The 25,683-nt window shown below is 41.8% G+C and overlaps 2 protein-coding genes across 3 annotated transcripts; both read left to right on the top strand.

The window, feature by feature from the left end:
* The first annotated feature begins 582 nt into the window (after positions 1-582).
* aif1l (allograft inflammatory factor 1-like) lies at positions 583-13,970 on the top strand. Of its 2 annotated transcripts, none has more exons than XM_077585655.1 (6): positions 583-785; positions 2,964-3,025; positions 5,549-5,615; positions 8,842-8,883; positions 8,993-9,158; positions 12,337-13,970. In XM_077585655.1, exons 1-6 carry the CDS (start codon positions 722-724, stop codon positions 12,425-12,427), a joined length of 492 nt encoding a protein of 163 aa, XP_077441781.1. In that variant the 5' UTR covers positions 583-721; the 3' UTR covers positions 12,428-13,970. The 2 variants fall into 2 exon arrangements, with proteins under 2 accessions (XP_077441781.1, XP_077441782.1); XM_077585656.1 differs by lacking the exon at positions 583-785 and adding an exon at positions 2,652-2,830 and having other exon boundaries at positions 12,337-13,969.
* Positions 13,971-14,719: 749 nt separating this feature from the next.
* prkaa1 (protein kinase, AMP-activated, alpha 1 catalytic subunit) lies at positions 14,720-24,303 on the top strand. Its single transcript, XM_077585654.1, has 9 exons — positions 14,720-14,953; positions 16,223-16,364; positions 17,110-17,203; positions 17,941-18,085; positions 19,066-19,153; positions 19,235-19,459; positions 21,052-21,586; positions 22,771-22,897; positions 23,009-24,303. Exons 1-9 carry the CDS (start codon positions 14,857-14,859, stop codon positions 23,293-23,295), a joined length of 1,740 nt encoding a protein of 579 aa, XP_077441780.1. The 5' UTR covers positions 14,720-14,856; the 3' UTR covers positions 23,296-24,303.
* Positions 24,304-25,683: the final 1,380 nt, after the last annotated feature.

Raw genomic sequence — 25,683 nt, forward strand, 5'->3', positions numbered from 1 at the left:
TTGGCACACCCCTATTTTTTAGGGTCATTTTGCCATGTCCAGGGCCACCCAGATTTGGGGGGAAATGAAGCCCCCAAAGACATTTTCACTCAGCAATATGGAATTTGTATCTAACATGAGTAAACCCACAAAAATGTGTCAAGAAGCAATGAGTGAAAACACACCGAGTCGGCCATCTTGGTTCAAAGTGGACATTTTAGGGTCACCCAGTTTTTGAAGAATAATTAAGCGCCCAAAGCCATTTTCACTTAGCAACATGAAATTCCGTCATCGGCTCTTATTATGAGTCGACCCTCCAAAATTCTCAAGAACCAATTATGTGAAGGCGCACCGAGAGTCGGTAACTCAAAGTAGACATTTGACATGTCTCTCTCTCTCTCTCTTTTTTTATTTTTATTTTTTAATATCTTCGAGGTGATTTCATGTATCAAGCATGACCTCCCAGTCTGGGAAAAGCAACTCCAGCATGACTCGATGCTGCCCTCATGTGGCTGCTGAAAGAGACACCACCGGAAGGAGACACTTTATTAGGTACAGCCTGCGCATTTGAACAATTTTCCGTTCGTCACAGTTAGGAATTAACAGTCAACAGAGCCTGGAGTAATATTTATTTATTTATTTATTTAAAATAGTAGTATTGATTTTAGTAAAGCTTCCGTAGCCTACATGTCTACATAGTTTTAAGTTCGTTCATCTTCCGGGTTGTTATTTGACAAACAAAATGATTGAAAATGGCTGTTCCACTTCGCTGGCCCAAATCTCACGGACTCGCATTTGTAGCTGTGGTGAGTGTTCTCATCGAAATCGTACTTTCTGCTCACGGCTCGGTTTCATCAGCCTCATTCTGCAGTCTTACTCTTCCCGCCTCTGTTCCCTGCAGCTATTCATCCCTCCTCTCGTTGCACGGATTGAGTTTTTTTTCCTCCTTCTTTCAAAAGCCTCCGAGGATGCAATTACCCTTTAACCCCTGACCTGGTTCACCTACAGTCTCTCTTTTTTTTTTTTTTTCGAGCGCGGTTTTGAATTATCACCCACAGCGCCGTGCGAGCCAGGAACTCATTTGCACCGGCTGCATTAAACGGTGCAAACAGTCAGCTCGTTCTCCGTCTGTATGACATTAAAAACTTTGCTTCGAACTTTTTCAAACTGGGTGACTTAAAAAAAAATCTCACCAAAAAAGACAACTTTCAAACTTTGCAGCGTAGTGAGCCAAGACGCTAATAGCGATTTTGCGAGTATTTGACTCCTACAGATTCCACAAGATTGTGGCAAAGCAATGCTTTTATATTTGACATGGCTTTGCACAAAAGTGACTTTTTCTGTGAATGACAGATGGTAGAGTAAAAAAAAACAAAAACAATTAGGCCTAAGCGAATTTGTGAAAACTGCCAGCTACGAGGCACAATAACTTTATAGACCTATGCAATTTCTGCCATTACTTTTCTTGATTACGTATCGTTGCACTTCTGTGGTTGCTTGTTGCAAAAACATTTTTGTTTGAATTCAGACTTTCTTTCACAATTCATTGGAAAACATCGCAACTGAAATCAAATTGTAACCAGCTAAGAGGCCTACTGATGGATTTCTCTCATTTCCTGGTTACATTGGTGAGGTCACTTGTTGTTAGGCAGAATTCATTTACCTATGCTCCCAATCATTCATAAATCTGTTGCGTGTGTAGGTTGGTACTTTCTTTAAAACTTTTTACGCTATTTATTGATAAAATACCAGGAAAACAATCAAACTTAACCTTTTTTTTCAGGATTTTGATTTCAGTGGTTACATTCAATGGAATATAAATAAAATGAAAATGTGGTTATCTAGTAGCGGTGCACGATCCTTCCACCAATTTCTTTTCCCTGTCCCATCCGGTTTGCTTTATCACTTGTTGCTAGGCAGAATTTATCATATGGTGCATTCACCCCATTTTTTTTATTTATTTCTTTTACTTAAAACAATTTGTCAGTATGCATACACTGATGTGTGTACTAGTGCATTTACTGAACTCTCAGCACAATGGATTTTACCTTGTCTATTGGCGCCACCTTCTGGGGCAAAATAATTTATTTTTTTCAGGTTCATTCACAAATGTATTGCTCTACCTCTATTATATTTTCTACACACTATATTTGTTTTAGTGTATTGATATTTAAAAAGCATACCACTATTCACGAACAAAGCAAATTCACAGTGCTTTGCAGAGGCAAAAACCTATGGACGATTAAAAAAATAAATCAATAAAAACATAACTTTCAAGTTGAAATCAAATAAAAGCAAGAGGGCGAATTGACGAATAATATTGTTTTATTTGTGAATGTTTTCGGTTATATTTCATTAGTTTGGAGCAGAATCTTTTGAATCAGAATCAAGCGGTAGTTTCACCACACGATGGCGAACGTGAGTAACACTTTTAAAGCGGAATACAAGGTGTATGTTTCAAAATAAAAGTTACGAATTGCTCTTGTACGCACTTGTTGCTTTCAGACAAGTTTCAGAGAAGGTTTTTTTTATATGTGTTTTACGTCATAAAGAAAAAATAGGTCTCTTTTATGGATCCTTACTTCGTGAAAGTGAAGCCTTCAGTAACAATGGGTTTTATTGTGGATAAACGTCACCGGATATGCATTACCTCGTTTGTTTTTCCGAGGCAGTGGTTACCGGTAGCCACAGACTGAAGTGGGTGGAAAGCACACGCAGCCTTTGACCGAGCGAGGTTGGAGCATCACCCGCACGCTTGCGGTGGCCTTCTCGGCTCTCGAACTTTAACCCGTAAACTGGATTAAAACACGCACACAAACCGCTGGAATGCCCGCGAGTAAAAACGTACAAGGTAGGGTAAAAAAAAAAAAATCATTCGCCTTTTTTCCCCCCCATCGGTGGCAAGCTTCAATTCAAGTAATTACAATGGCTTGTTTTAAGCTAGGTCACGTCCATTTTGACGTTTTTTTCCCCTTCCCATTTAGGAGGGAAAGCCTTCGGGCTGTTAAAGGAGCAACAAAGGCAAAAACTGGAGGAGGTGAACCAGGTAAATTGTGTTAAATGGTGTATTTTTTATGTATTTATTTGTATGATAAACGTACCGACTATGGAAGTACGCGCGTGTACTTGAGAGTGTGACGAATCTTGGGGACGTCACCTCAAAATGTCTGACCTCATTGCGCTTTTTTTTTATTTTTATTGTTAGTGTGTTTTGAATGCACGCTTTCGATTCCCAACGTTACACCTGTCTCCTCTCTACCTCTACCCGGGGGACAGGTGTGCGCGTGCGTGCGCGTTTGGATGGCGTGTGAATGGGTTCCTTTGTCTACCGGTACTATTTCACACGGATTCAAATCATCTTTTGCATGTATTATTTCCCTATTTACCCCCTCCTATTAAGATTCCCCGTTATCAGCTCCCCCCTTTGTGAGAACACGATACACGCAGTTGATGAGGCCTGCGGGACATTCCTGTGCATCACTGAATCCTTTTTTATGTCATGTGCTCGTTGGAGCAGAGGGGGGAGGGGCTGGGATTTGGGGGTTCCCCCTCAAGATGAGGGTTGTGAGCCAAATGTCTGTTTTGGGTTGTATTGTTCGTCCAGCAGGCGCAAATGGAAAGCCATCATAATATATAAAAAAATAAAAAATAAATCCAGCCTACTAGTACCGTCATAAACTGGATATATTTATGATATTGCATATATAAGTAAATCTTTTTTTATATTGAATAAATAAATTCAAATCGACATTGCAATGAATGCAGTATTCAAATTGCAAAGGCTGGTCGGTTGGTGGGCTTTTGTATATCGGGCTGAAACCTTGTACCGCCAAAATAATCGCGTCAGGAGATGCAAAAAAAACGGCATGTTTTTTCCAACTACTTCACATTGTATCGTTAAAGAGAGCAAAGAAGCCATTTTCAACACTTTAGATTGGTCAATAATTAAAAAAAAAAAAAGATTGGTCAATAATTTGTAAACGTCACACCCGCACATGTGGCCGATTTTTGAAAAAATATGAAATTTACCAATTTGTGATTTATGAGGTTTCGGCCCAACGCCAGCGATTTATTTTTATTAATCCAAGATCAATTCCGTTCTTAACAAGTCATTGTATGCCTTACCTATAAGAATGTTTATTATAATATTACAGATAAGTGAGATAACTTTATTCTTATGTTTGAAAAAAAAAAAAAATACACCGGAAGAAGGCTTGAAAAAAATGGACTATTAAATTGCAATTACAAAATTGAGGAGAGAAAAAAATCTTAATCATTTTTCAAAATTGCTCTGCCTTACTTGATATCAGGTCCATGTATTAGTATTAATATGCTCTACAACACGTGCTTCTTTTGGCCTCCTACTTAAAAAAATGGTTATCAACAGTCATTTGACTTTTGCACTGAAATGTCTTTCTGGTGAGGACAAGGCGTACTAGTAAATTGATTTTTAAGTTGTGGAGGAGATCGAAACAAATGCTAAAATGTCTTTCTATAAGCTTGCAATTTCATGTTCAATTTCATACTGTCTGTCAATGATGGACTATCAAACCATAAGCCCAATGCGACGCGCTCTAATAATAGTCACCTTAATCTCTCCACCGAATATCAAAGGAGGGCATTATATAAAAAATTCAACTAAACTCCAAAGATGACAATTAACAATATTCATTAGAAAACATTTACAGTTTAAACCATGTTGTAATTTTCCCCATGACTTTTCTTTCGTGATTGTGCTGCCACTCTTGTCGCTAGGCAGAATTCGCAGGGCTTGAGTATAATTTGCAGTATTGTCATCCATGTTTGTTTCGCTTCAAGTATCTCCACATGACCGCCATGGCTCGTGTCAGGTGTGTTTAGGCGTGATCGGTGTCGCTGGGCAAGTTGGTGGACCGAGTCGACCGGTGACCAAAGGGTCGGCAGTTTGAATCCCAGTTCCGACTATCTGCTGTCCGAGTGTCTTGGGAAAGATGCTGAACCTTAATTTGCTCCCAGCGGGCCTGGCAGCACCAAATGTAAATATATGTATATAAATATACACTATTTACCATATGTAGTGTCGGAGTTTGAGGACTGTACAGTATCAGCTGTGATACGAGATTACAAATATTGTCATTTGTCGTCGCCCGACACGACGCGGTTACGTTTGGGGACTCGTAGCAGACGTTCGCATTAGCTCGGTTGTTTTTCCCGAAATGCTCATTGTCATTTAACAACGATCAAACGTGTCCAACCGTACGAAAATGTTAACGCTGGAAGTCGTCTGGCCTCGATCCCCGTCGCGCTTCATTAGAACCGCAGCAGACTTTTTGGAGGTCAGACGAGAATGTGACTCCACATGGCGGATTGCTTCATTATCATTTCATTAGCGTGGAGCCCTCCTGGCGTTTTTTTTTTTTTTTTCCTTCACGCCCTGGCGAGGTGTCCTACTTTTATAAACTCACTCAGTCGCGACGAATCAACTAGGACAAGCGCCCCTGTTGTGTGAGTCATGTTTTTGTTTGAACCCTTTTTTTGACAGCAAGAATTGACTTAATCTCTGTTTTGGTTTTTTTCTACCCCTGATCAGGAATTCCTGGAGGATCAGAAGTACAGGGATGAAGATGACCTCGCGGAGAAGCTGGAGGGTTTCAAAAGTAAGTCGTTTGTACAGCGTAATCCCCAAGATCCGGCACAGCACTCGTTAACTCTTTGACTGCCAAAAACGTTAAATAACGTTTAGTAAAATCCTATGGAGGAGTGCCAAAGACGTTAAAAGACGTTTTTTTTTCAAAACAGAGGTGAAACTAACCATTTTCTATTGTTGATTACTGAAAAACGGAATAAGGTAGAAACAAACTTTTTTTTCTGATGAAAGATGAGAGTCCAATCTTTCATTTGGTAGTATGTGTGTTTCCATAGTCCAAACACATAATTTTCTGTGGACCTTGAAAGATCAGTCAAAAATGCTTAAATCTGCTGGCACCCACGGCATCCCTTTTCTGAAAACGTCTGGCAGTCAAAGAGTTAAACACACTCTTATTGTTAATGACAATTAATGAGAGGTCATAAACATCACAAATCAACCGTTTTTGGGGGTAAAAATGTTTTAGCAGCTAAACCAGGGAGATGCTAACGTAGCGGCCTATATCTTATGAGCTAATTTTCTTACAATATTTTTAATATGACCTTTTTTTCTTTTTTTTAGCGCAATCCTCACCACAATATCGTTACATTGCTAGGGCTAAATAGGAAAGTAACACTTCAGTTGAGTCAAAATAAGCTTGTTAACGCTTAGTTAATGTTTTACCGGCTTAACGCTGGTTAAAACGAGTCTACTAACTTGTCTGCTGTATTCTTAGTAGAAAACAAGGTCGTGTGACAAAACAGTTTTACGACATCGAAGGGCCATTTTGACAAGCCTGAAGGCGATTGAGCTCGGGTGCAAGCGGTCGGAAAGCAGCAGTTGTACTATTGCTTTACTGGCAAGTGTATCAGCCTCAATAGATTTATAAATATTTTCACGCACACACACACTTCCCCGTGTGGGAAAAGGCTGCGTTGAGGTTTGCGAGGCCAAGTCCGGCCCGCAATGGAATGCAGTAGAACTTTTTTTTTTTATTGCCGCCCGCTGTTATCATGCACTGCAGAACTTTGCTCTCGCCCGTGGGCAGGAAAAAAAAAAAAAAAAAAACACAGTTACGACCACATTGTGACATGCAGTCCCCTTCAGAAGTATTGGAACAGCAAGGTCAGTTCTTTTGTTTTTGTTGTTTAATGGAAACCAAAATTCTGAATTCCAGCTTTTATTTCTAGGCCTTCACATGGAGATGTGTTCGACAAGTCAAGACTCAGTCAGGTCTTCAGAATACAACAAAAACAAAGGAATTGACTTTGCCATTCCAATACTTTTGGAGGGGACTTGTATAAACTTCCGGAGGTGAATATTTCTTGCAGTTTGTCAGGGTGCGACTCATGTTGTAATGAACTGCGGCTGCACATTTTAGCATGACGTCAAGCTGCTCTTCGACAAACCACAACAAAAGACTCCCTTAAGACTCAATGGAAGACCGAAAACAGCGTCTGTTCTTTCTCGTTGTGTGGCATGCAAAAGGAGTCTTGCTGAGAATTTTCAATATCAAATGGCCTAAACCAGTTTTTTTCCACCTTATGTTGAGCCAAGGCACATCATTTACATTGCAGAACACATTCACGCAAAACATGTCTCCAAAAGAATAGTGGACTGGGTCAAATCTATCACCCACTCACAAAAACAGCCAATAGATGCCAAAAGAGGACAAGAACTACTTTTGTCTGAATGATGCTCCTCAACTCACTTTCACATAGTTCCTTAACACCAAGATGGCGCTAAAGTAATGGATAAACAAAGGGTAAATAAATGATTATTTTATCTTTTTCGTCACCAGACTATTAAGAAATGTGGTTAAAATTCCACAAGGTAAGCAGAGCTGCATTTGATCATGGCCATGCGCCACATCCGCACAGTATTAGGTGTATGAAGTGCAATATTTGAATGCAATCACTTGGATCGGTTCGCAGCTGTCATTTTATGTCCATTTTCAATGTCGTGTGTTTCTGAATTCCGGATGCCACTGAAGGCACCACCGCTCGGAGAGAGAAACGGACCCCAGTGCCGGACTCTATAAAGAGGCAGACTTGGGTCGGCTTGTTTTCCGTGGCTGCAGATGATCAACAGGCTGTGTCCCACTCAGCTGTGTAACGTGCGTGCGCGTGTGTGTGTGTGTGTGTGTGTGTTTGTATGTGTGCGCGCGGGTGTGTGTGTGCGCGTGCGTGTGTGAGGAGGCCTCCTCCCCCAAGTTTGGGAACAGGCTGGTCATTGTCCCGTCCTGCTCCCCACGGGTTCACACAGTTTTAACGCAGTTCCGTCTCTCTTGCTCAGCCTCCCAACACACACACACACACACACACACACACACAGCTGCCATTGTGCGACCGAAAGTGGAAAGTGTCATCTGACCAGAGAGAGAGAAAGCGGCGATAATTTGAGGGGCGAAGAAACCGGCTTTTCAAAACACTCTTGTTCATGTCAGTTTAATGTTTTATAAATAAATCTGACTAGACATTGTGTGTGTGTTTTTGCTATAAAAGGTGTGTATGTGAAAAGATGGATATGATTGAACTATAATTCATCAGAAAGAAAACAAAATTGTGTTTTTGCTAGGTGTGTCAGGCCATTGCAATTTTATGTCTGTTCTAAATGTCCAATGTTTCATACTCGTTAACATAAAAGTGGGAAAAAATGTTAAACTAATAGAAATATGGCTGCATATTTTTGTCATTGATACAGTACTTTCATAATAATACATAAAATTGAGTTAAAATTTAAAAAAGATGTACTATAAAAAAAATGTGATTGATTTGTGTCAAGGTAATTTTTTTGCCACTAGATGGCATACTTGCATTGAGTGCATTTTTCTTTTCATATTACGCGCGACCTATCCTTTAACATGAAGTAACGTGTGAACTTCTGCACTTTTTAAAAAAAAAATTAAAATACAACTTGACCCCAGTCTCCACAAATATATGCATTATTATTATTATTATAAAATGTATTACTGCTAAATGTTGATGTGGACGTGTCTGCTGCGTTGCGACTGGAATTCCTCCAGTATAGACTTTCCAAGTAAGGGTCATTAATTGCGCGTAAAAAAAAAAATTTGTGGCTTTAAAGGAACTTAAAATGAACACACTCCTTTTGACACCCCTCTTTTTTTTCTGCCGGCCTCTCAGGTCAGCTGTGAAAGAAGCCGCCTGTCATGATCAGCTGCTTGTTCTTCCTTCATGCTGACATGCTTGTTTTTTTTTTTTTCTTTTCTTATCGCCTCTCCTCCTGTTCCACAGATAAATATGCTGAATTTGATCTGAATGACCAAGGCGAGATCGGTGAGTCGCCGCAATGTGAAACTAAAAGACAACAACCAAATGCTGACTCACGAACTCCACAAAATCAAGCTTTTTTTTTAAAAAAAAAAAAAAAATGTTCTGGTCTCAGATCTGATGGGCCTCAAGCGGACGATGGAGAAGTTGGGCGTTCCCAAGACCCACTTGGAGCTGAAGAAGATGATCATGGAGGTGACGGGCGGCACCAGCAGCAACACCATCGACTACAGGGACTTCGTCAAGATGATGCTGGGCAAGCGCTCGGCCGTGCTCAAGCTGTGAGTGCCGAGCGCGCGTGCGTAGCGTGCGTAGCGTCTTGTAGCCATCTGCTCGCCGCGCCGCGTCAGCCAATTGTGTCATCCGTCCGCGGGGATGAACGCTGATGTCACTGGGCCGCGGGCCGCCTCGGCCGTTTAATCTCCATGGCAACAAAAAAGCAGGCCGTTGTTATTCTTAGCTGTGGGATCATGTGATTAGCTAAGCGATTATTTGTGAGTCGTCGGCAACCGCGCAAAAGTTTTGCGCCTTAGAAGTCATCGGCGTTCCGTGACTAGCGGGAAAGAAAACATTTTTGAAAGGCACGGTGACATTTGCCGCCATTTTGAATCGGGTTATCGTGGATGATCCCTTTTAAAGCAGCCGGCCTCGGGGGCGAGATGCATGTCAGCTCTGCGGGACTAAGCCGGGCTGCACTGTTTAGTTGGCAAATCTCCTTATCCTGAAATGCAGCAAGCGCGGAAAAATGCACAACTTTTCCTCCTTTGCATTCAAACAAATGTCAGCATTAAACATTTCTTGACAAAAATATGTTACATGTCACCTCGCTAGTCTAAACATAACATTCTGGTTAATATTACATTTATGGAATATGAGTTTTGAAACAAAATCCAGCCGTTTTTTTTGTCCATCTCGGAGCGGCCATTTTGACACTTGCTGATGACGTCAAACGTTGCTCAGGTCTCAGGTAACAACCAATCACAGCTCAGCTTCAGAAAACAGGTGGACTGCGATTGGTCGTTGCCTTAGCCCCGAGCAACATTGATGTCATCTTCAGTCGACAAGTGGCAAAATGGCCACCGTGAGATGGACAAAAAACGTCTGGATTTTGTTTCAAAACTCATATTCCGCAAAAGTAATATTAATCAGAATGTCAGATTTAGACTAGTGAGGTCACATATAATATATTATTGCCAATATTTTTTTTTTCACTTCCCCTTTAAATGACTAGAACTTGTGCATGAGTTGTCACTTTAGGGATTCATGGATGGGTATTGGTGCTGAGGGGGGGGGGGATTAGGGGTCTCAGTCAGTCCAAATCTGACCTGATTTTAATAATTCCTCTCCTACAATTTTCCCACAAAGCTTTCACATCTTTCAAGAGTTTTCCCACCAAAATTAAACATGAACTACCCAGCTATTTTTTTTTTTTTACAATTTAGTCATAAAATGATTAGGCACATTTTTATTCAGATATGCATTGTTGACAAAACATGGAGATATCAGCATCCATTCATCCATATCGAGTCCCCTGACAATGATATCATATAAACATATTCCACCGCTTCAAAATGTAGTGCCTACTGTCAAAATAGAGCTTTAGTGGTTCTTATCAAGGAATGTAACCATGACTCAGTCAGTCCAGCAACTGGGGGAAAAAAAATAAAAATTCCAGGAGGCCTCGAGCAATAGCTTCCACACAATTGACAGAATTCTTAATCAAGTGCCAGCAGCTATGAAGGTGAAAAATGCAGCTCGCCTGAGCTTTTATGTCAAGTGTGATAGGAGCTTGAATGTTTTTTCCAGGCATTTGGCAGAAGACCAAACACTTAACAGAGAGTCAACGTCCATTCGGCTCTTTATTTGTACTCGGGATAGACTCGGTGTGATAAATGGAGAACATTGAAAATCCATTCAAAGCGTCTTTGGTCAGGAAATGCTGGCAGTGGCGGCGGCAGCGTCTCGTTCAACATCTGGATGACTTTTCTCTGGGGCTTACTGGAGCGAGTTCTCCAAAAAAAAAAAAAAAAGGAAATGAGATTGCTCGAAATAGCTGCCGCCAAATCTTTTCAGTGCGTACAATCATTCCTTTGACGCGTCCCCCTGGTTCTCAGACACATGGTCTGACCCGGTCATAACCGCTTGCCTGTCTCCCCCCACTGGCAGCAGTCAGTCAATGTCGGTTCTGCTCACGACTCCTCCGCATCATTTGCGATTGCCACCTGGAGGAGGCTCTTTTTTTTTTCAGCCATGTTTGTGTGTCCGAAGCCTCACAAGATGTGCTCATTTGGGCGCGGGGTCAAAGGTCATGGTTATTTGAAGACCTAGCATCTACTTGGGTGATGTACGTGTTGCACACCAAAGATATTGTGTCCTCCCCCAAATTAGATAATGGCCAAATTAGTACATTTTAAATGAACCCCAAAAGCGAATGTACAAGAGCGATGAAAACAAAGTACATTTTTGCAATAATTACACACTCTACAAACTGTTGGGTCAAAAATAACCCAATTATGGGCCAAAAAGGGACAGATCCTCCTGTACTTGGGTCAATTTGAAAACTTGGGTCATTTTTGTATAAAACAACCCAGAAAATTGGTTCAGATCGTCCACCTGGGTCAGTTTGACCCAGCATTGGGTCAAAAAATAGGTCATTTTCTATCAAAACAACCCAGAAAGTTGGGTCCGATCCTCTACCTGGGTCAATTTGACACAAATGTTTGGGTTGATTTGTACAAAAAACAAAGTTTGTAATAATTATACACTCTAAAAACAGTTGGGTCAAAAATAACCCAATTATGGGTTAAAAAAAAAAGCCAGATCCTCTACTTAGGTCAATTTGACCCAACTTTTAGTCAAAACGTGGGTCATTTTGCATAAAACAACCTAGAAAATTGGTTCAGATCGTCCACTTAGGTGAGTTTGACCCACCGTTGGGTCAAACAAAAATTCCGATTCAGATCCTCTACACTTTTGGGGTTGATTTGTACAAAAAACTAAGTTTGTAATAATTCATAATAATTATGCATTCTAAAAACAGTTGGGTCAAAAATAACCCAATTATGGGTCAAAAATGGACAGATCCTCTACTTGGGTCAATTTGACCCAACTTGTAGCCAAAACTTTTGTCATTTTGTATAAAACACAGAAAATTGGATCAAATCTCTAATTGGGTTAATTAGACCCAACTTTGGGTCAGAAAATTGGGTCATTTTGTATAAAACAACCCAAAAAAATCGGGTAAATTCAACCAAAACGTGTTATTTCATCCAATGGAAATCTGCTATCTTAATTCAAACTTCAATTATGACACATTATTGACAGGCTAACGAAGCTTAACGTAGACGCGACACATTTGATCAGGGCTCATCGTGCCTTCTGTTAACTTTGGAGAATGAAAGCGTGCTTACACTGCCACCATTTTGTTTTTGACTCTTTTGCTTCTTCCTCCTCCCACAGAGTCTTGATCTTTGAAGACAAAGCCAACGGGGCGGCGCCCTGCAAGCCGGACGGCCCGCCTCCGAAGCGGGACATCGCCAGCCTGCCTTAAGCCTGCCTCCCCCCTTACAACCCCCCCTTCCTGCCTTTACAGGCTGATTTCCAACTTTCTTACCCTAGTGGACCACTGATGGACGGAGGAGGGTATTTTTTTTGTGCCGTACGGTGTCTGTTTTGCATTAGATGGAACTCCTCGCTAAACATTGTTTGACTGTGAATATTATTCTTTAGGTAAATTGTAGCATCCGTCACGTTTGTGTAATCTCCTAAAGTTTTTGTTTTTTTATAAATAGTTGAGTGTTGTGTATTAAGGGAAGATGCTTTTATTTTTAGACGAGCACAAGCAGCTTTTCTTCATCCCATTTCCGCAGCAGCCTCGCAGGGATTCCCGCCGCGCCGACCTCGGCCCGCGTTTGAGAGATTACGGGGCCCAGGGGCCCCACTTCCTGCCGAGCTGGAACACTGATCTGGAATCAGTAACTAGTTTGTCAAGTCCGCGTTTTTGGACTTTCACTCGCGCTTGCGTCGCGGTTTGAGGTCAAGCGCACGTGTAGGAGGGCTGTGATTTACGGGCACAAATGCTAGCACGCAACATTAACAACAGTACAATCATATTCTTTCCAAGTGCCTCAGTGCGGAAACAACAGGGAGTGCGTGCAAATGCGCGGTCCAAGCAGTAAACGAGAACTCCACAAATGCGTGAGATCTCTGTTCTTTGATATTGAATTTTTATGTTGTACAACATTCTTTTGAGTGTTCACAAGTGATTTGATCCTCCTCTACCCACTTACCTTTTGTTTAACACTTTTAATTGTCATTGTAAAAGTTGTCTGCTCAACAATGAGGTTAATGTTGGCATTGCAAGTCTCTCACAATGTCATAACTTTTTACAGTGGTACCTCCAAGGTTTGGTCCAAAAATAATTTCCCCTTGAGATCAATTAAACTACTCACAAAATGTGAGGGATATTTAACTTTTTGGGGTGGGATTTCAGGATAAAATGCACTCTAATCTTTTTTTCTTTTCTTTTCTTTTGACAGTTATCTTGATTTGGCCTCTAAACTTTTGACTGCACATCCCCCATTGAATATTCCAGCACACATTTCTGTTAGCCAAAAAGAAGCACACTGACTGTTTATATTAACAGTTTAACAGTCAGGAGGGACAAGCATATGGCAGCTAACCAGTCGGCGGCTAGCACAAGAAGCTAACTCTTCATCTTAACTCGAGTCAAATGTAATTTATTTGCATGGGTCTATTTCATGGTCACTTCCACAGCATCTTCTCGAAATGAGGTCCAGGGTACGCTGATGATATTTTATGAGTGATTTAAAGGCTTATTTTAAAAATTGTACAAATGTAAGGACCTTGGATGTACCACTCAATTTAATTTTAGTTGTCCTGTGTGTGTGCACTGCTGTGATTTGTGCCTCTGACTCTCCACTCACACTATGTCTGACTGTGAACGTGTCATATTCGAAGGCCCATTCAATGTGTTTCTGTTCTACTTTGAGCTGTTGTTTGATTTACAGCGCGCAAGCTTTTTTTTTTTTTTTTGCGTTGTTTAATAAAAAGATGCACTTTTTTTTTTTTTTTTTTTGCAGACACCAAAGGAATTAAAACATTCTTCTGACACTGTTTACCGTGGGATGTGTTTAATGTGGTACTTTCAAATATAAAAAGTAAATCAGGGGCCCAGATTGCACTTAAGCAAAACCGTTTGATTTGGTTTCCATTTTCCAGCTCACTTAACCTGTCAAAACATACCAGTCTATATAACACTCAATTCAATTGCTTTGATTCATGTCTATTGTGTTGATTTTTGCATCGTTGTGCGGCAGTCTGCTGCCCCCTACTGGCAACCATAAGAATGCAACTTAGCCAAGACGTGCGCTAAAATTGAAGGTAACAAAAAAAAAAGTAAAGCCGAAATTGAGTTGATTTGGCGAAGGCGCGCTTTGAATCCATCACTTTATTCATAAACACTTGCCAAATTTGAGCATAATATTTAGGCCAACGCCTTTTCTTGTTTACTCTAATGGCCGATTGCGTCAAACAGATAGGAGCTTGTTTTGTTTAAGTTAGCGGGAAGTGCACATTGAGTGTAAACAGAAGATAAGGACGCGAGGGTGTCACCTAACCCTCACAACTTTAGATAGGACGGCGTAATTGTGTTTACAAGCAGTCCGAATGATTTTATTTTGTGGTGATATGTCAAATAAGTCCTAAATGCTTGAAAAGTACAACGTAAATTGAAATTAGCGGGTGTTTAATGGTCTGTTAAATTTCCGAGGGTGACTTGAAAGCACCACGCTACGTCATTTACGTTCGTCTACGTCAGGCAAGGCGGCTGTAGCGTCGTTTGCGTCGGCCCCTCCCACTACGTGCGGCGAGGAACCTCTCTTGGAGCTCGGAGTCGGGAGCTCTCAGTCCATCTGTGCCCGCCGCTTGCTGCTTGGCTAGCGAGGCCACTGCGGGAAGATGGCGACGGAGAAAACGAAACACGAGGGCAGAGTCAAAATCGGGCACTACATCCTCGGCGACACGCTCGGAGTGGGCACGTTCGGGAAAGTGAAAGGTAAGAAGCGGCGAGTCGGTAATCAACCCCCCCCCCTTTCCCTCCCCTTACTTACTTCAAGTGAAAGATGGTGGCCGGCGAAGCTTTTTAGCATCGCGGCTAATTCGCCAAGCTAACTTGTCAACCGGGGAAAGGCGTCGCACTTGTTGTCTCTTCCTCCTGCCTGTTTGCTCAACTTGTTTGCGGCGACTTAACCACGTAGGATACCGTTGGTTAGCACCGGTTGGTTCTGGTCGGGGCAGTGTAGTTGGTGGTTAGCCGGAGAGAGCCACAAGTCGCTTGTCAAGGTAGCCACCGGGAAGTGAAGCTCATCTAATTAACGCTACCGCGAGCTAATGATAAAAGGCGAAAAAAATGCTACTGTTTACTTAACGCCGCCAGGCATGATGTTTAGATGCAACTTAATTGACTGTCAGGCTGAGTATGTAAATTTATAAGCAAATTCTTTTTGAAGGGGGGGCGGGGGTGTAATGGGGGGAACAAGTGACGTGACCTGAGTTTAATTAAGCTCTCTGCCATGATTATTTTTGATGTCTTTGTTTCTAAATAGCACAAACAACGTACTGAAAATTGTCTTTACATAGATGACACAGTAGTGCCTTGAAAATAAAACGGTACAGTAATGCCAAAAACAGCCCAAAATAACCAAATTTTAAATTGATTACAATGAAATGCAAAATAATCTGGTCAGGTGATCATAAATCGAGGTGACCAAGGAGTTTGACCATTACCAGCTGAACGATATAGAGATGGCTTCGCTCGGAAACAAGTATTTGTGAATGCAAATAACAATCGATCGGTACATTTGTTGCGGACTGTTGTGTCACATTTGTATGACGCTTGCTAAGCGCTACTGTTTGTGGTCCATGTGCTAGGGAAAGGGGGAGGCACACAAAAAATCAATATCCACACATTTGGGAAAAAAACTCATCTGAAGTCTACTTTGTAATCCATAAAACAAAAGTTTGCCATGCAACAAACATTGTCCAAATTTATACCGCTTATTCCGTTTATACTGACCACCTCTATGGCCTTAGATTTTCCTGCTGTAAAATATGTATCATGGATCAACAAAGGTTGGTAAACAACACTGTTTAAACAGTGTAAAAGCTTTGTTTGCTAATACTTTACCATTATCACGTACCAGTCTGGTCCAAAAATGCTCTTTACCAGCACAATCTTGGACGACGAGCAAAATGTTTTGTTTTACAAAAACAAGATGGCCGTCACGTGTGCTCATTGAATTGTTTTCTTTGCGTCTTCTCGCAGTGGGCCAGCACGAGCTGACCAAGCACCAAGTGGCCGTGAAGATTCTCAATCGGCAGAAGATCCGCAGTTTAGATGTGGTGGGCAAGATCCGCCGGGAGATCCAGAACCTCAAGCTTTTCAGGCATCCTCACATAATTAAACTGTAAGTCCTAGATTATGACCCGCACGCACCTCCCCTAATCCCCCACCCCACCCTGCCGCCACATTATTGCCACCCACTGAGCCATTTCCAGCCTCTAATGGCTTCCACAGGCCGTCCATTTGGGATGATACCCGTCTGAGACTCGTTTATCCCCTCACAATTGGGTGCAATGCAATGTTGCTAAATTTAACCTGAATTAACACACAAAGGGGCTGGAACAGTTTGAAAATTGGAAGGGAAAATAAGGTGCACAGAAAGATAGTGAAACTCTGCAGCAAATCCAAAAGGTAAGCAGAGCTGCATGGGGGATTTGTCGGCTGCACAGATTGTGAGCGTCGTCACTAATTGTCAAGACAAGCGGCTGATGTGAAACGGAGTCTGCTTTCTTTTACGCCGGCCGCGCGGCGCACTCTGGCCCACTGTTGGCAAAGATGGCATCTCAGATACACACACAAAGGGAGTTGACATTCCTGTGCGCGGATGACATGTGAGCTATGTGGCGGCTGGTTGCAGCTCGGCAGCGTACTCACTTTTGGCCTGCTTGGCTTCCAGACGGGCTTTTGTCAACAACCAATTCCACTGTTTGAAATGTTGTCATGCTACTGGATGATTTCATTTATATTGTGTAGTTTTTGCATCGTTGATTGTCAAGTAAATGCAAAAAGAAGTTATATGATTTAAATTGACATAAAAAAAAAAAATACATTTGTTTCTAACCAACCAATCACACGACGATCCCCACTAGGTATCAGGTTATCAGCACCCCGACGGACATCTTCATGGTGATGGAGTACGTCTCGGGAGGGGAGCTCTTTGATTACATCCTCAAGAATGGAAAGGTGAGCTTCTTTTTCCTGGATTTTCCTTATTTGGAGTCGCCGTGTGTGGGCCAACATAAAAAAAAAATAATAATCTGAGAATGACACCAAGTGTATTGATCAAAGCAAATACCTTTATGAACCGCAGTAGCTTCATGCTAACATGCACTGCAAATTTCCATTGCCAAGCTAGCGTAATTAGCATCAATGTTGCGGCAGTTGTAACACTTGAAGCATCTGATAAAGCAACACATGTAAACAGACAATATGACAATACTCAACATAGGGCTGGGCAATAAATCGAATTAAAAGCTGCCGTCACTTAGTTGTGAAATTCTTCATCTATTATATGGCTTTGTTTCATACCGCCCCCTGGTGGCAAAAAATGTTGAAGATGTCCTCATAATGTTAATTGTGTAAAAAAAAAAAAAATTACACATAACAGGTGCTCTTTAAATTTGGCGGGCAAAAAATGTTGATAAAAAAGCCTTTTTAATTAAGCGATTAATCGTGATTAATCAAAATTCTAAGATGTGATTAATCTGATTCGTTTTTTTAAATTATCGTTTGGCAGCTCCAGTTATTGCTGATTTAGGGTTAGGGTTTTTTATAAAGAGCAATTGTGTGAGCGGCCAGACGAGAAGAACTTGGCGACGCTGTCAGACTTTTTCCCCCCCCGAGATGTCAGAACACGACGCGAGGCGTCGCTTTGTGCTTCTCAACCTTGCACTCACTTTGCACCTTTTTTCTTCCGGCAGTTGGACGAGAAGGAGAGCCGCCGGCTGTTCCAGCAGATCATCTCGGCGGTGGATTATTGCCACCGGCACATGGTGGTGCACCGGGACCTCAAGCCGGAAAATGTCCTGCTCGATGCGCACATGAATGCCAAGATCGCCGATTTTGGTGAGCGGGGGACGAGCATTTTAGCGCGTGGCGGTCGGCCATCAAGGCGAGATGTGATTGGGTAACATTGAGAAGTCGTCAAATGCTGCCCAGCTCGTCCCGTTTTGACAAATACAATTAATGTGCGTAATCTAATTATTTTGATTATGAAGAAACTGTCATAACATAAATATATAGCCACATTTCTTTTAATAAATGATATTAATAAAATAGTTAAATATTTTCAAAACATTTATTTCAATGTATTTGACATCTTAATTAGTACTGCAATAACTTAATTATTTTATTCAATTGTGATTTTAATCTTATAGTTCACACTTTAATTAATAGTAATACAATAACTTGGTGAACAATTTAATTCATCAATTCACTTTTTGATGAATTATTCAATTCGCTTTATGTTTAAATACGTAAATTATGAAAAAAAAAAGACAAATATTGCAGGAAATAAGTACATTAGATGCACTCAACAATAATTTAATCTTATTTCAGTTAACAGGCAATTTAATAAATTGTTTCACACTTTGATTAAAAATGTATGATTTTATTTTTAATCAAAATGGGGAAAAAATCTAGAAAATGCATACATAAATCATCCCATCAAATAAATACCTAAATAAATATATGCAACTATTAACCCATTTTACAGTTCACATTTTTTAACTTCTTAATTACGTAAATATATTTAGAAATACTTTTAAAAATAAGTATGTTGCATAAATGTATTGCATGCTATTCATGCAGCTCACATTTGATTTCACCTTAACTCATTTTTTTCCCCATAAGTCATAAATACATCGATAAATCGTCATGAAATTATTACTTTAAAGTCCTAAAAATAAATGCACTGTATCAAAAATGTCAGATCAGATTTCGCACTTGAATCTATTTATTGACATTATTTAAACTTCCTGTATGCTAATATCAGCATATCGTTCCCAAGTTGTTCCCCCAATAAGCTGTTGATGTTTTTTGTCCAGGTTTATCAAACATGATGTCCGATGGAGAATTCCTGCGGACGAGTTGCGGCTCTCCCAACTACGCCGCCCCTGAAGTCATCTCAGGAAGGTTCGGAACGTTCGCTAGCAGCACCTTCGAAACCCTCTGGCGGACCATTTTAACTCCCCCCCCCCTGGCTTTTGCCGGCAGGTTATACGCCGGTCCCGAGGTGGACATCTGGAGCAGCGGCGTGATCCTCTACGCGCTGCTGTGCGGCACGCTGCCGTTCGACGACGACCACGTGCCCACGCTCTTCAAGAAGATCTGCGACGGCATCTTCTTCACGCCGCCGTACCTCAACCCCGCCGTCACCAGCCTCCTCAAGCACATGCTGCAGGTGGACCCCATGAAGAGAGCCACCATCAGAGAAATCAGGTGATTTGATTTTTGATGCTGTCAATTCCTGTTGCGGCGTATCGAGACCACACGCTGAGCTCGTGTACTTTTGGAGCGTTCTCATCATCGTCATGAGCATTTTCTCAAGAAAGAGGCCACCGCCGCGAATGCGTGACTCCTGCTACTACTTTTCATGTTTCTTCCATTTCTTGTACTTTCTTTTGGCAGCTGTTGGGTGCTTTTGGTGCATTACCGCCACCTTCAGGCTACTGGTGGTGATGCACCAAAATTATTTGCCAGCCGCCAAAAGAAAAAGTCAACACAGTTGGGGAAGATTTTGGGTGTTTGTCCAAGCTCGAATTTTTTTTATTTTTTTTTTTTTTTTACAGGAGAGCTCAGTATTGTTCATTCGATTTGACATCATCATTGCTCTCCTTTTTTTTTTCTTTTTTTTTAAAAATCCAAGCTCGAATTTTAATATGTACAAGTTGCAGCCAAACTATGAAAACGAAAAAGTATCACTTAGATGGAAAAATAAAATACCACTTTATTTATGTAGCACGTTTAAAAGACAACAGAGTGCGATACATACAAAAAATTAAAACACATTAACATTCACTGCCAGCCATTTTAGAACATTTCAAAATATTCAATACCCATGTGATATTATGTTCAATAATTATATATAAACTGAATCTGCCAAATGACAGCGTCTCCTTTCTGCCTTGTCCCGTTATTTTATAATCCACAGTAGAAAAATGTAGGTTTGCGCAAAATGCAGCCATTACTCCCGTGGACTCACAAACGGTGTTTATTTTGTATAAAATGGGGTAATGGTGTCATCTACCTGTGGTTGCGCATCAGTCAAGTTGTTTCCAAGTTTGACGTTTACAGTGGAGCATAAATAAGATCCTCCCCTATTTAGCCCCGTTAAATGTAATTGACAAGTATACTTGTCAACGTCATTAAAAACGGCGTGTTAAGGGACAAAATGTGGGGGGTCGCTCTTGGGTTTAAAAAATAATAATAATAATCTGTGGGAGTTAATATCTGGAACAAAATACCTGTTTGGTAAGTGAAGCAGAATAGCAATTAAAATTTGGCATTTTGTGATCCCCCCCCCCCACACACACACACACACACACACACACACACCTAGCCATCCCCTACTAAAATCAGTACAATTAATCTTTTAATTAAAAGGGATACTTGAATCATTGAGCCAGAATGAATGTGATAACTTCATTATTTTTCATATACAATTAATACCTTTTAAAAAGTCTTTTTTTTCCACTTGCCTGCCGACTGAAGACGTCATCAGCTGTGCTGAGGAAACGGCTAACGCATGATTGGTCATTGCTTATTTTCTCAGCACAGGCGATGATGTCATCTTCAGTGGAAAAATGTGTTTTTAAAGGTATTAATTGTATACAAAAAATCAAATTCATTCTGGACAAAATATTTAACTTTTTATTGCTGAAAATGGCTCAATGAGTCCCTAATTATCCCTTTAATGCTTTCTTAAACGAGGCCTAGCGAGTAAAATATTGAGGCATTTTTTTCCCCCTGAACTGGTTAACCCGCGATATTCACATCTTGTCTCTCCTTCCGGCCTTTGTTTCCCCTCACAGAGAAGACGACTGGTTCAAGCAGGACCTCCCCAAGTATTTGTTCCCCGAGGACCCGTCGTACAGCAACAACATGATCGACGACGAGGCCCTCAAGGAAGTCTGCGACAAGTTCGAGTGCACGGAGGAGGAGGTGCTGACCTGCATCTACAGCCGCAACCACCAGGACCCGCTGGCCGTGGCCTACCACCTCATCATCGACAACCGCCGCATCATGAACGAGGCCAAGGACTTCTACCTGGCGTCCAGCCCGCCCGACTCCTTCCTGGACGACCAGCACCTCGGCTCGTCCGGCGCCTCGGCGGCGGCGGCGGCGGCGGCAGCCGTGGTCAAGCCCCACCCGGAGCGCGTGCCCTTCCTGGTGGCGGAGACGCCGCCGCGGCCGCGCCACACGCTGGACGAGCTCAATCCGCAAAAGTCCAAGCACCAGGGAGTGCGGCGGGCCAAGTGGCACTTGGGCATCCGCAGCCAGAGCCGACCCAACGACATCATGACCGAAGTGTGCCGCGCCATGAAGCAGCTGGACTACGAGTGGAAGGTGAGACGGGAAGTTTTTTTTCACTCGACATGGGCTGATATTAGATTCTGCCGGTTTGAGGACAAATATCGCAATTTCGTGGTTTTAAAATTACAGCTCTAAGTGAACCTTTTTTTTTTTTTTATTATTAAATCTCCAGATTATTATTATTTTTTTTAATAGGTGCACAGTGGCCCCAAACCTGAAATTTTACACGTGCAAGAAGATGATTTAGGGGCGCACAATATTACTGATAAATTGGCGGAAGTAGAATAGCAACAAAATTATCCAAGAATAGTCATAATAATAAAAAATCTGCAAAATTACTGTTTGCACAGGAGCGAGTAGATGAACACTTTTCTGCCACCATTTTAGGGACAGTCTACAGCAGGGGTGGGCGGGCCGGAGTCCTGCAGGTTTTGGATGTTTCCCTTCTCCAACACAGCTGAAATATTTGAACTTTTTAAAATGTTCACAATATTACTGATAAATTGGCTTAAGTGTGGAGCAAAAGTACGATACCAACAAACATTTTTAAGAATAAGTCATTATAAATAATAATAAAATCTGTAAAATTACTGTTTGCACTGGTGCGAGTAGATGAACATTTTTCTCAAATTTTAGGTGCAAATTGCCGCCATTTAGAGGCAGTCTGGAGCCCTGGAAATATTTTGGTCAATAAAACCAACTTTTTCCCCATCGAACACAATCGGTTTTATTTTCAAACAAATTCTAGAATATTTGGTACTGAAGGAAACATGTACCGTGTTAAGTTTCAATAAATAAATGTCAGCGTTCCGCTTCTGTTTGGACTCTTCTTAGTAAGTCACAGTGCGCCACCATCACTGGTGAGCTATTTTTTAGAACTGACCCAGGTGCTACTCATGTTGTCATTGGGGCTAACTAGTACCCGCTGGCAGCGTTTATTTATTTATTTTTGTTTTAGGACAATGCACATTAATCAGAGCAAAATGCATCCGTGTTTACAGCGTCTCTTTTGTCTACGAGAACAAAACGTTAATCGAAGTCAAGGAGTCGGTTCGTTAACTCAAGTCGGCAACTAGCCAATCATGTTAGAGTATAGCTCATTACCAGTGAAAGACAATATTAGCGATCATTAAATCCTTAGTGATCTGTCAAACCGGTAATCAGCACATGCCTGTTTGTCATGCATTTATTTGAGTTTTTTCTTTCTGTGCTTTCAGGTTGTGAATCCTTATTATTTGCGCGTGAAAAGGAAAAACCCAGTGACTGGCATGCAGACCAAGATGAGCCTTCAACTCTACCAAGTGGACAGCCGAACCTACCTCCTCGATTTCCGAAGTATCGACGGTACGTCCAAAGCGCAGGCGTCCGTGTCGGTCGGTCGTTCGTCAGCAAAGCGCCGTGAATGAATTCCGTACGTTAGCGAACACGTAAAAACATTTTGCGTGTTTTCCCCAGACGACATGTTGGAAGCCAAATCGGGCACGGCCACCCCGCTCCGCTCGGGATCGGTCGGCAACTACCGCACCACCATCAAGAGCGAGGCGGACGGCGCCGACTCGCCCGCCTCCACCAGCGCCGGCCCGCAGCCCAAGATGGCCGCCGAGGGCTCGCTGGCGTCTTCGCTCACCTCCTCCATCGACTCGACGGGAGGCGCCGACGTCCCGCCCGTGCCGCGCCCGGGCAGCCACACCATCGAGTTCTTCGAGATGTGCGCCAACCTCATCAAACTGCTCGCACGATAGCTCGCTACGCACACACACACACACACACACGCGCGCGCGCGCAAACCAACACACACACACGTCGATCGCTATAGCCTTGTTTGCTCTCCGAGTGTCTTTTTTAGCAATAAGCATGCAGTCGATGGGCGGCTCGGCCCAGGATAGCCGGGGGAGCGCCGGGGGTGAGCCGAGAGGGAGGGGAGAGCATATTTTGGATCAATACGTTAATACCTTGTGGAGTGATTACACTGAATTTGCTGTACTGACGAGCCAGTCGGCTTCCAGTGCAAAAAAAAAAAAAAATTTATTAAGATCAACTTTTTGTTTTTGTTTTTTTCCTGTGCGGGAAAAGGAAGAAGAAGCACTTTTGCACACCTTTCTTTTTATTCCTGCTGCTCTCATTTTGGTTTCCTCAAATGGCGGCGCACTCATCGGGCTGTCAGGAAGTGCAATGACCCCTAACCCCGAAGAAAGCCCCGCCTCCTCCTCCTCATCACCACTTTTGTTTTTGTTCTGCCATTGTTCGGTGAAATACTCACCTAGTCACGTGATATAAAAGTGTTGCTTTGACGCCATCTTGGTGGGGGGGGCTACGTTGGCCCGAGGTTCGGAGTTTCGTTTTGTAAAAGTAGCGCTTTGGTCCCATGTTGGTGATGAGGAATTTGGAGTGCTTCATCTTAAGCGGGCAGTCATTACGCAATCTTGGGGCTGCGGTTGAAGTTCAATCAGGCAGGCCACAGACATGGCCAAGTAGTGCTTTGACGCCATCTTTGTGGCATCTATAGAGCATTGTAAACATTTGTGGCAGGGCTCCGCCCCTCTCCCTGCAGATACCAGGGGAACACTGTACTTTTTTTTTGTTGGGGGGGGGGGGGGTTTGTCATAGCTATATCAACTTTTTTTAAGGGTGGATTTACACTACAAGTCCAAGTGGCTAGTTGTGATTTCCAAGTACATTTCAAATGACACATATCCTGCAATCACATCCAGATGTGGCCAAATTACACAAACAACTGGAAGTAAACATTATTACAAACATTAAAAAAACAAAAACAGGATGAGACACCCAATTCATTTAATTATTTATTGGACACGCCTCTAACATAACTGGTAAATGAGCATCAAAATTTACACGCGCACATTCTACGCCTTTCTGTGACTCCTCCAGTCTCTCGTTAAGTCTTTTGCAACGTCCGATAGCACAAAAAGCTCCACTTGGACAGAAAACGTGAGAATCGCGTCACTTGAGCCGCGCAGTGTAAATCCAACCCAAGTGAAAAATACACATTTGGTTCCCGAGATCTATTGCTGGATATATATATATTATTATTATTTTATTTTTTTTCCTGCTTTACTTTTTATAATCTGCATCACTTGTCAATCATAATCGAGCATGATTTCACAAGTCATTCAATTCCTGTGTGTCGCGTTAACAAACACATGGTGGCGGAATTGACTACAGTTTTGCCATGAAATCGTGTGCCTACTTGATGATCAATTTAAAAAAAAAAAATATCTTCCAGTATTTTGACTTGACAATCTTTAAATTAGACCCCCCCCCCCCCCCTTTCCATTTGGAAACCCTGGAGCTATTGAATGCTGTTTGCTAGGCAACATTCTCAGATTCATGTTTTGTGTCATTGTCAATTATTAAAATGACATTTGTTATTCTTTGCTTGTTTACTTCTCGTATAAGTCATTTGGAATTGTGTTGTAATGATTAAGATTTGCCTTCTTTTTCTTTTCTTTTTTTGGTCTGTGCAGTTTGCTAAAAAAAAAATGCCACGAGTAAGCATTTCGCACCCCCATGTGTGTACTTAACTACAATTAACAATTACTAGAAACGCATAACGTGCAAGTGTTTCTCTAGCAGACGAGCTTATGAATGTGTCAGCCGTTACGGAAATCTTTGATCGTCTGCTGTCAGGTTGCCTTATTTGGCAGGAGCGGGGAACCTACGAGCATTTGATATGGCCCCAAAACATTCAACGCACAAATGTGTCTAATAAACATTTTGGGTGGGGTTCCCCCCCCCCCCCCCTCCCCCAGAAATTTAGGAGGACTGACCAAAGGTTCCCTGCTGCTGCCTTATCAGTACTGTTGTGAATTATTGGCCCAGTTGAATTCCCACTGTTGGCACACATAAGAAGAAAAAAATGCAACTTGAATTGTTTGAAATCATTTTGCCAAACTACCGCAGACCTCTGATCCACGTCGGTGGTTGAAGACTTTTTTTTTTTGTTTTGTTTGTTCACTGTTATGACAAAATACATTGTGTTATCATGAACAGTATCAGTGGTTGCTGATGATGATGGCTTTAAAACAAAAAAAAATGTTTGAAAATATGTTGATTGTTTCATTTCATTCCGACTGAACACCTTAAGTTGACTTTTTTTTGTTTTTTCATAA

This window comes from Vanacampus margaritifer, chromosome 14, assembly GCF_051991255.1.
Source record: "Vanacampus margaritifer isolate UIUO_Vmar chromosome 14, RoL_Vmar_1.0, whole genome shotgun sequence".
NCBI classification, from domain to species: Eukaryota; Metazoa; Chordata; class Actinopteri; order Syngnathiformes; family Syngnathidae; genus Vanacampus; species Vanacampus margaritifer.

What these genes read in the sequence shown, in the direction of transcription:
- aif1l (XM_077585655.1), top strand. Translation starts at nt 722, where the DNA reads ATGATTGAAAATGGCTGTTCCACTTCGCTGGCCCAAATCTCACGGACT. An exon ending in GAATGACCAAGGCGAGATCG is followed by an intron (nt 8,884 to 8,992) that starts GTGAGTCGCCGC and finishes TTCTGGTCTCAG; the next exon opens with ATCTGATGGGCCTCAAGCGG. An exon ending in CGCTCGGCCGTGCTCAAGCT is followed by an intron (nt 9,159 to 12,336) that starts GTGAGTGCCGAG and finishes CTCCTCCCACAG; the next exon opens with AGTCTTGATCTTTGAAGACA.
- prkaa1 (XM_077585654.1), top strand. Translation starts at nt 14,857, where the DNA reads ATGGCGACGGAGAAAACGAAACACGAGGGCAGAGTCAAAATCGGGCAC. An exon ending in CATCCTCACATAATTAAACT is followed by an intron (nt 16,365 to 17,109) that starts GTAAGTCCTAGA and finishes GATCCCCACTAG; the next exon opens with GTATCAGGTTATCAGCACCC. An exon ending in CCTGAAGTCATCTCAGGAAG is followed by an intron (nt 19,154 to 19,234) that starts GTTCGGAACGTT and finishes TTTTGCCGGCAG; the next exon opens with GTTATACGCCGGTCCCGAGG.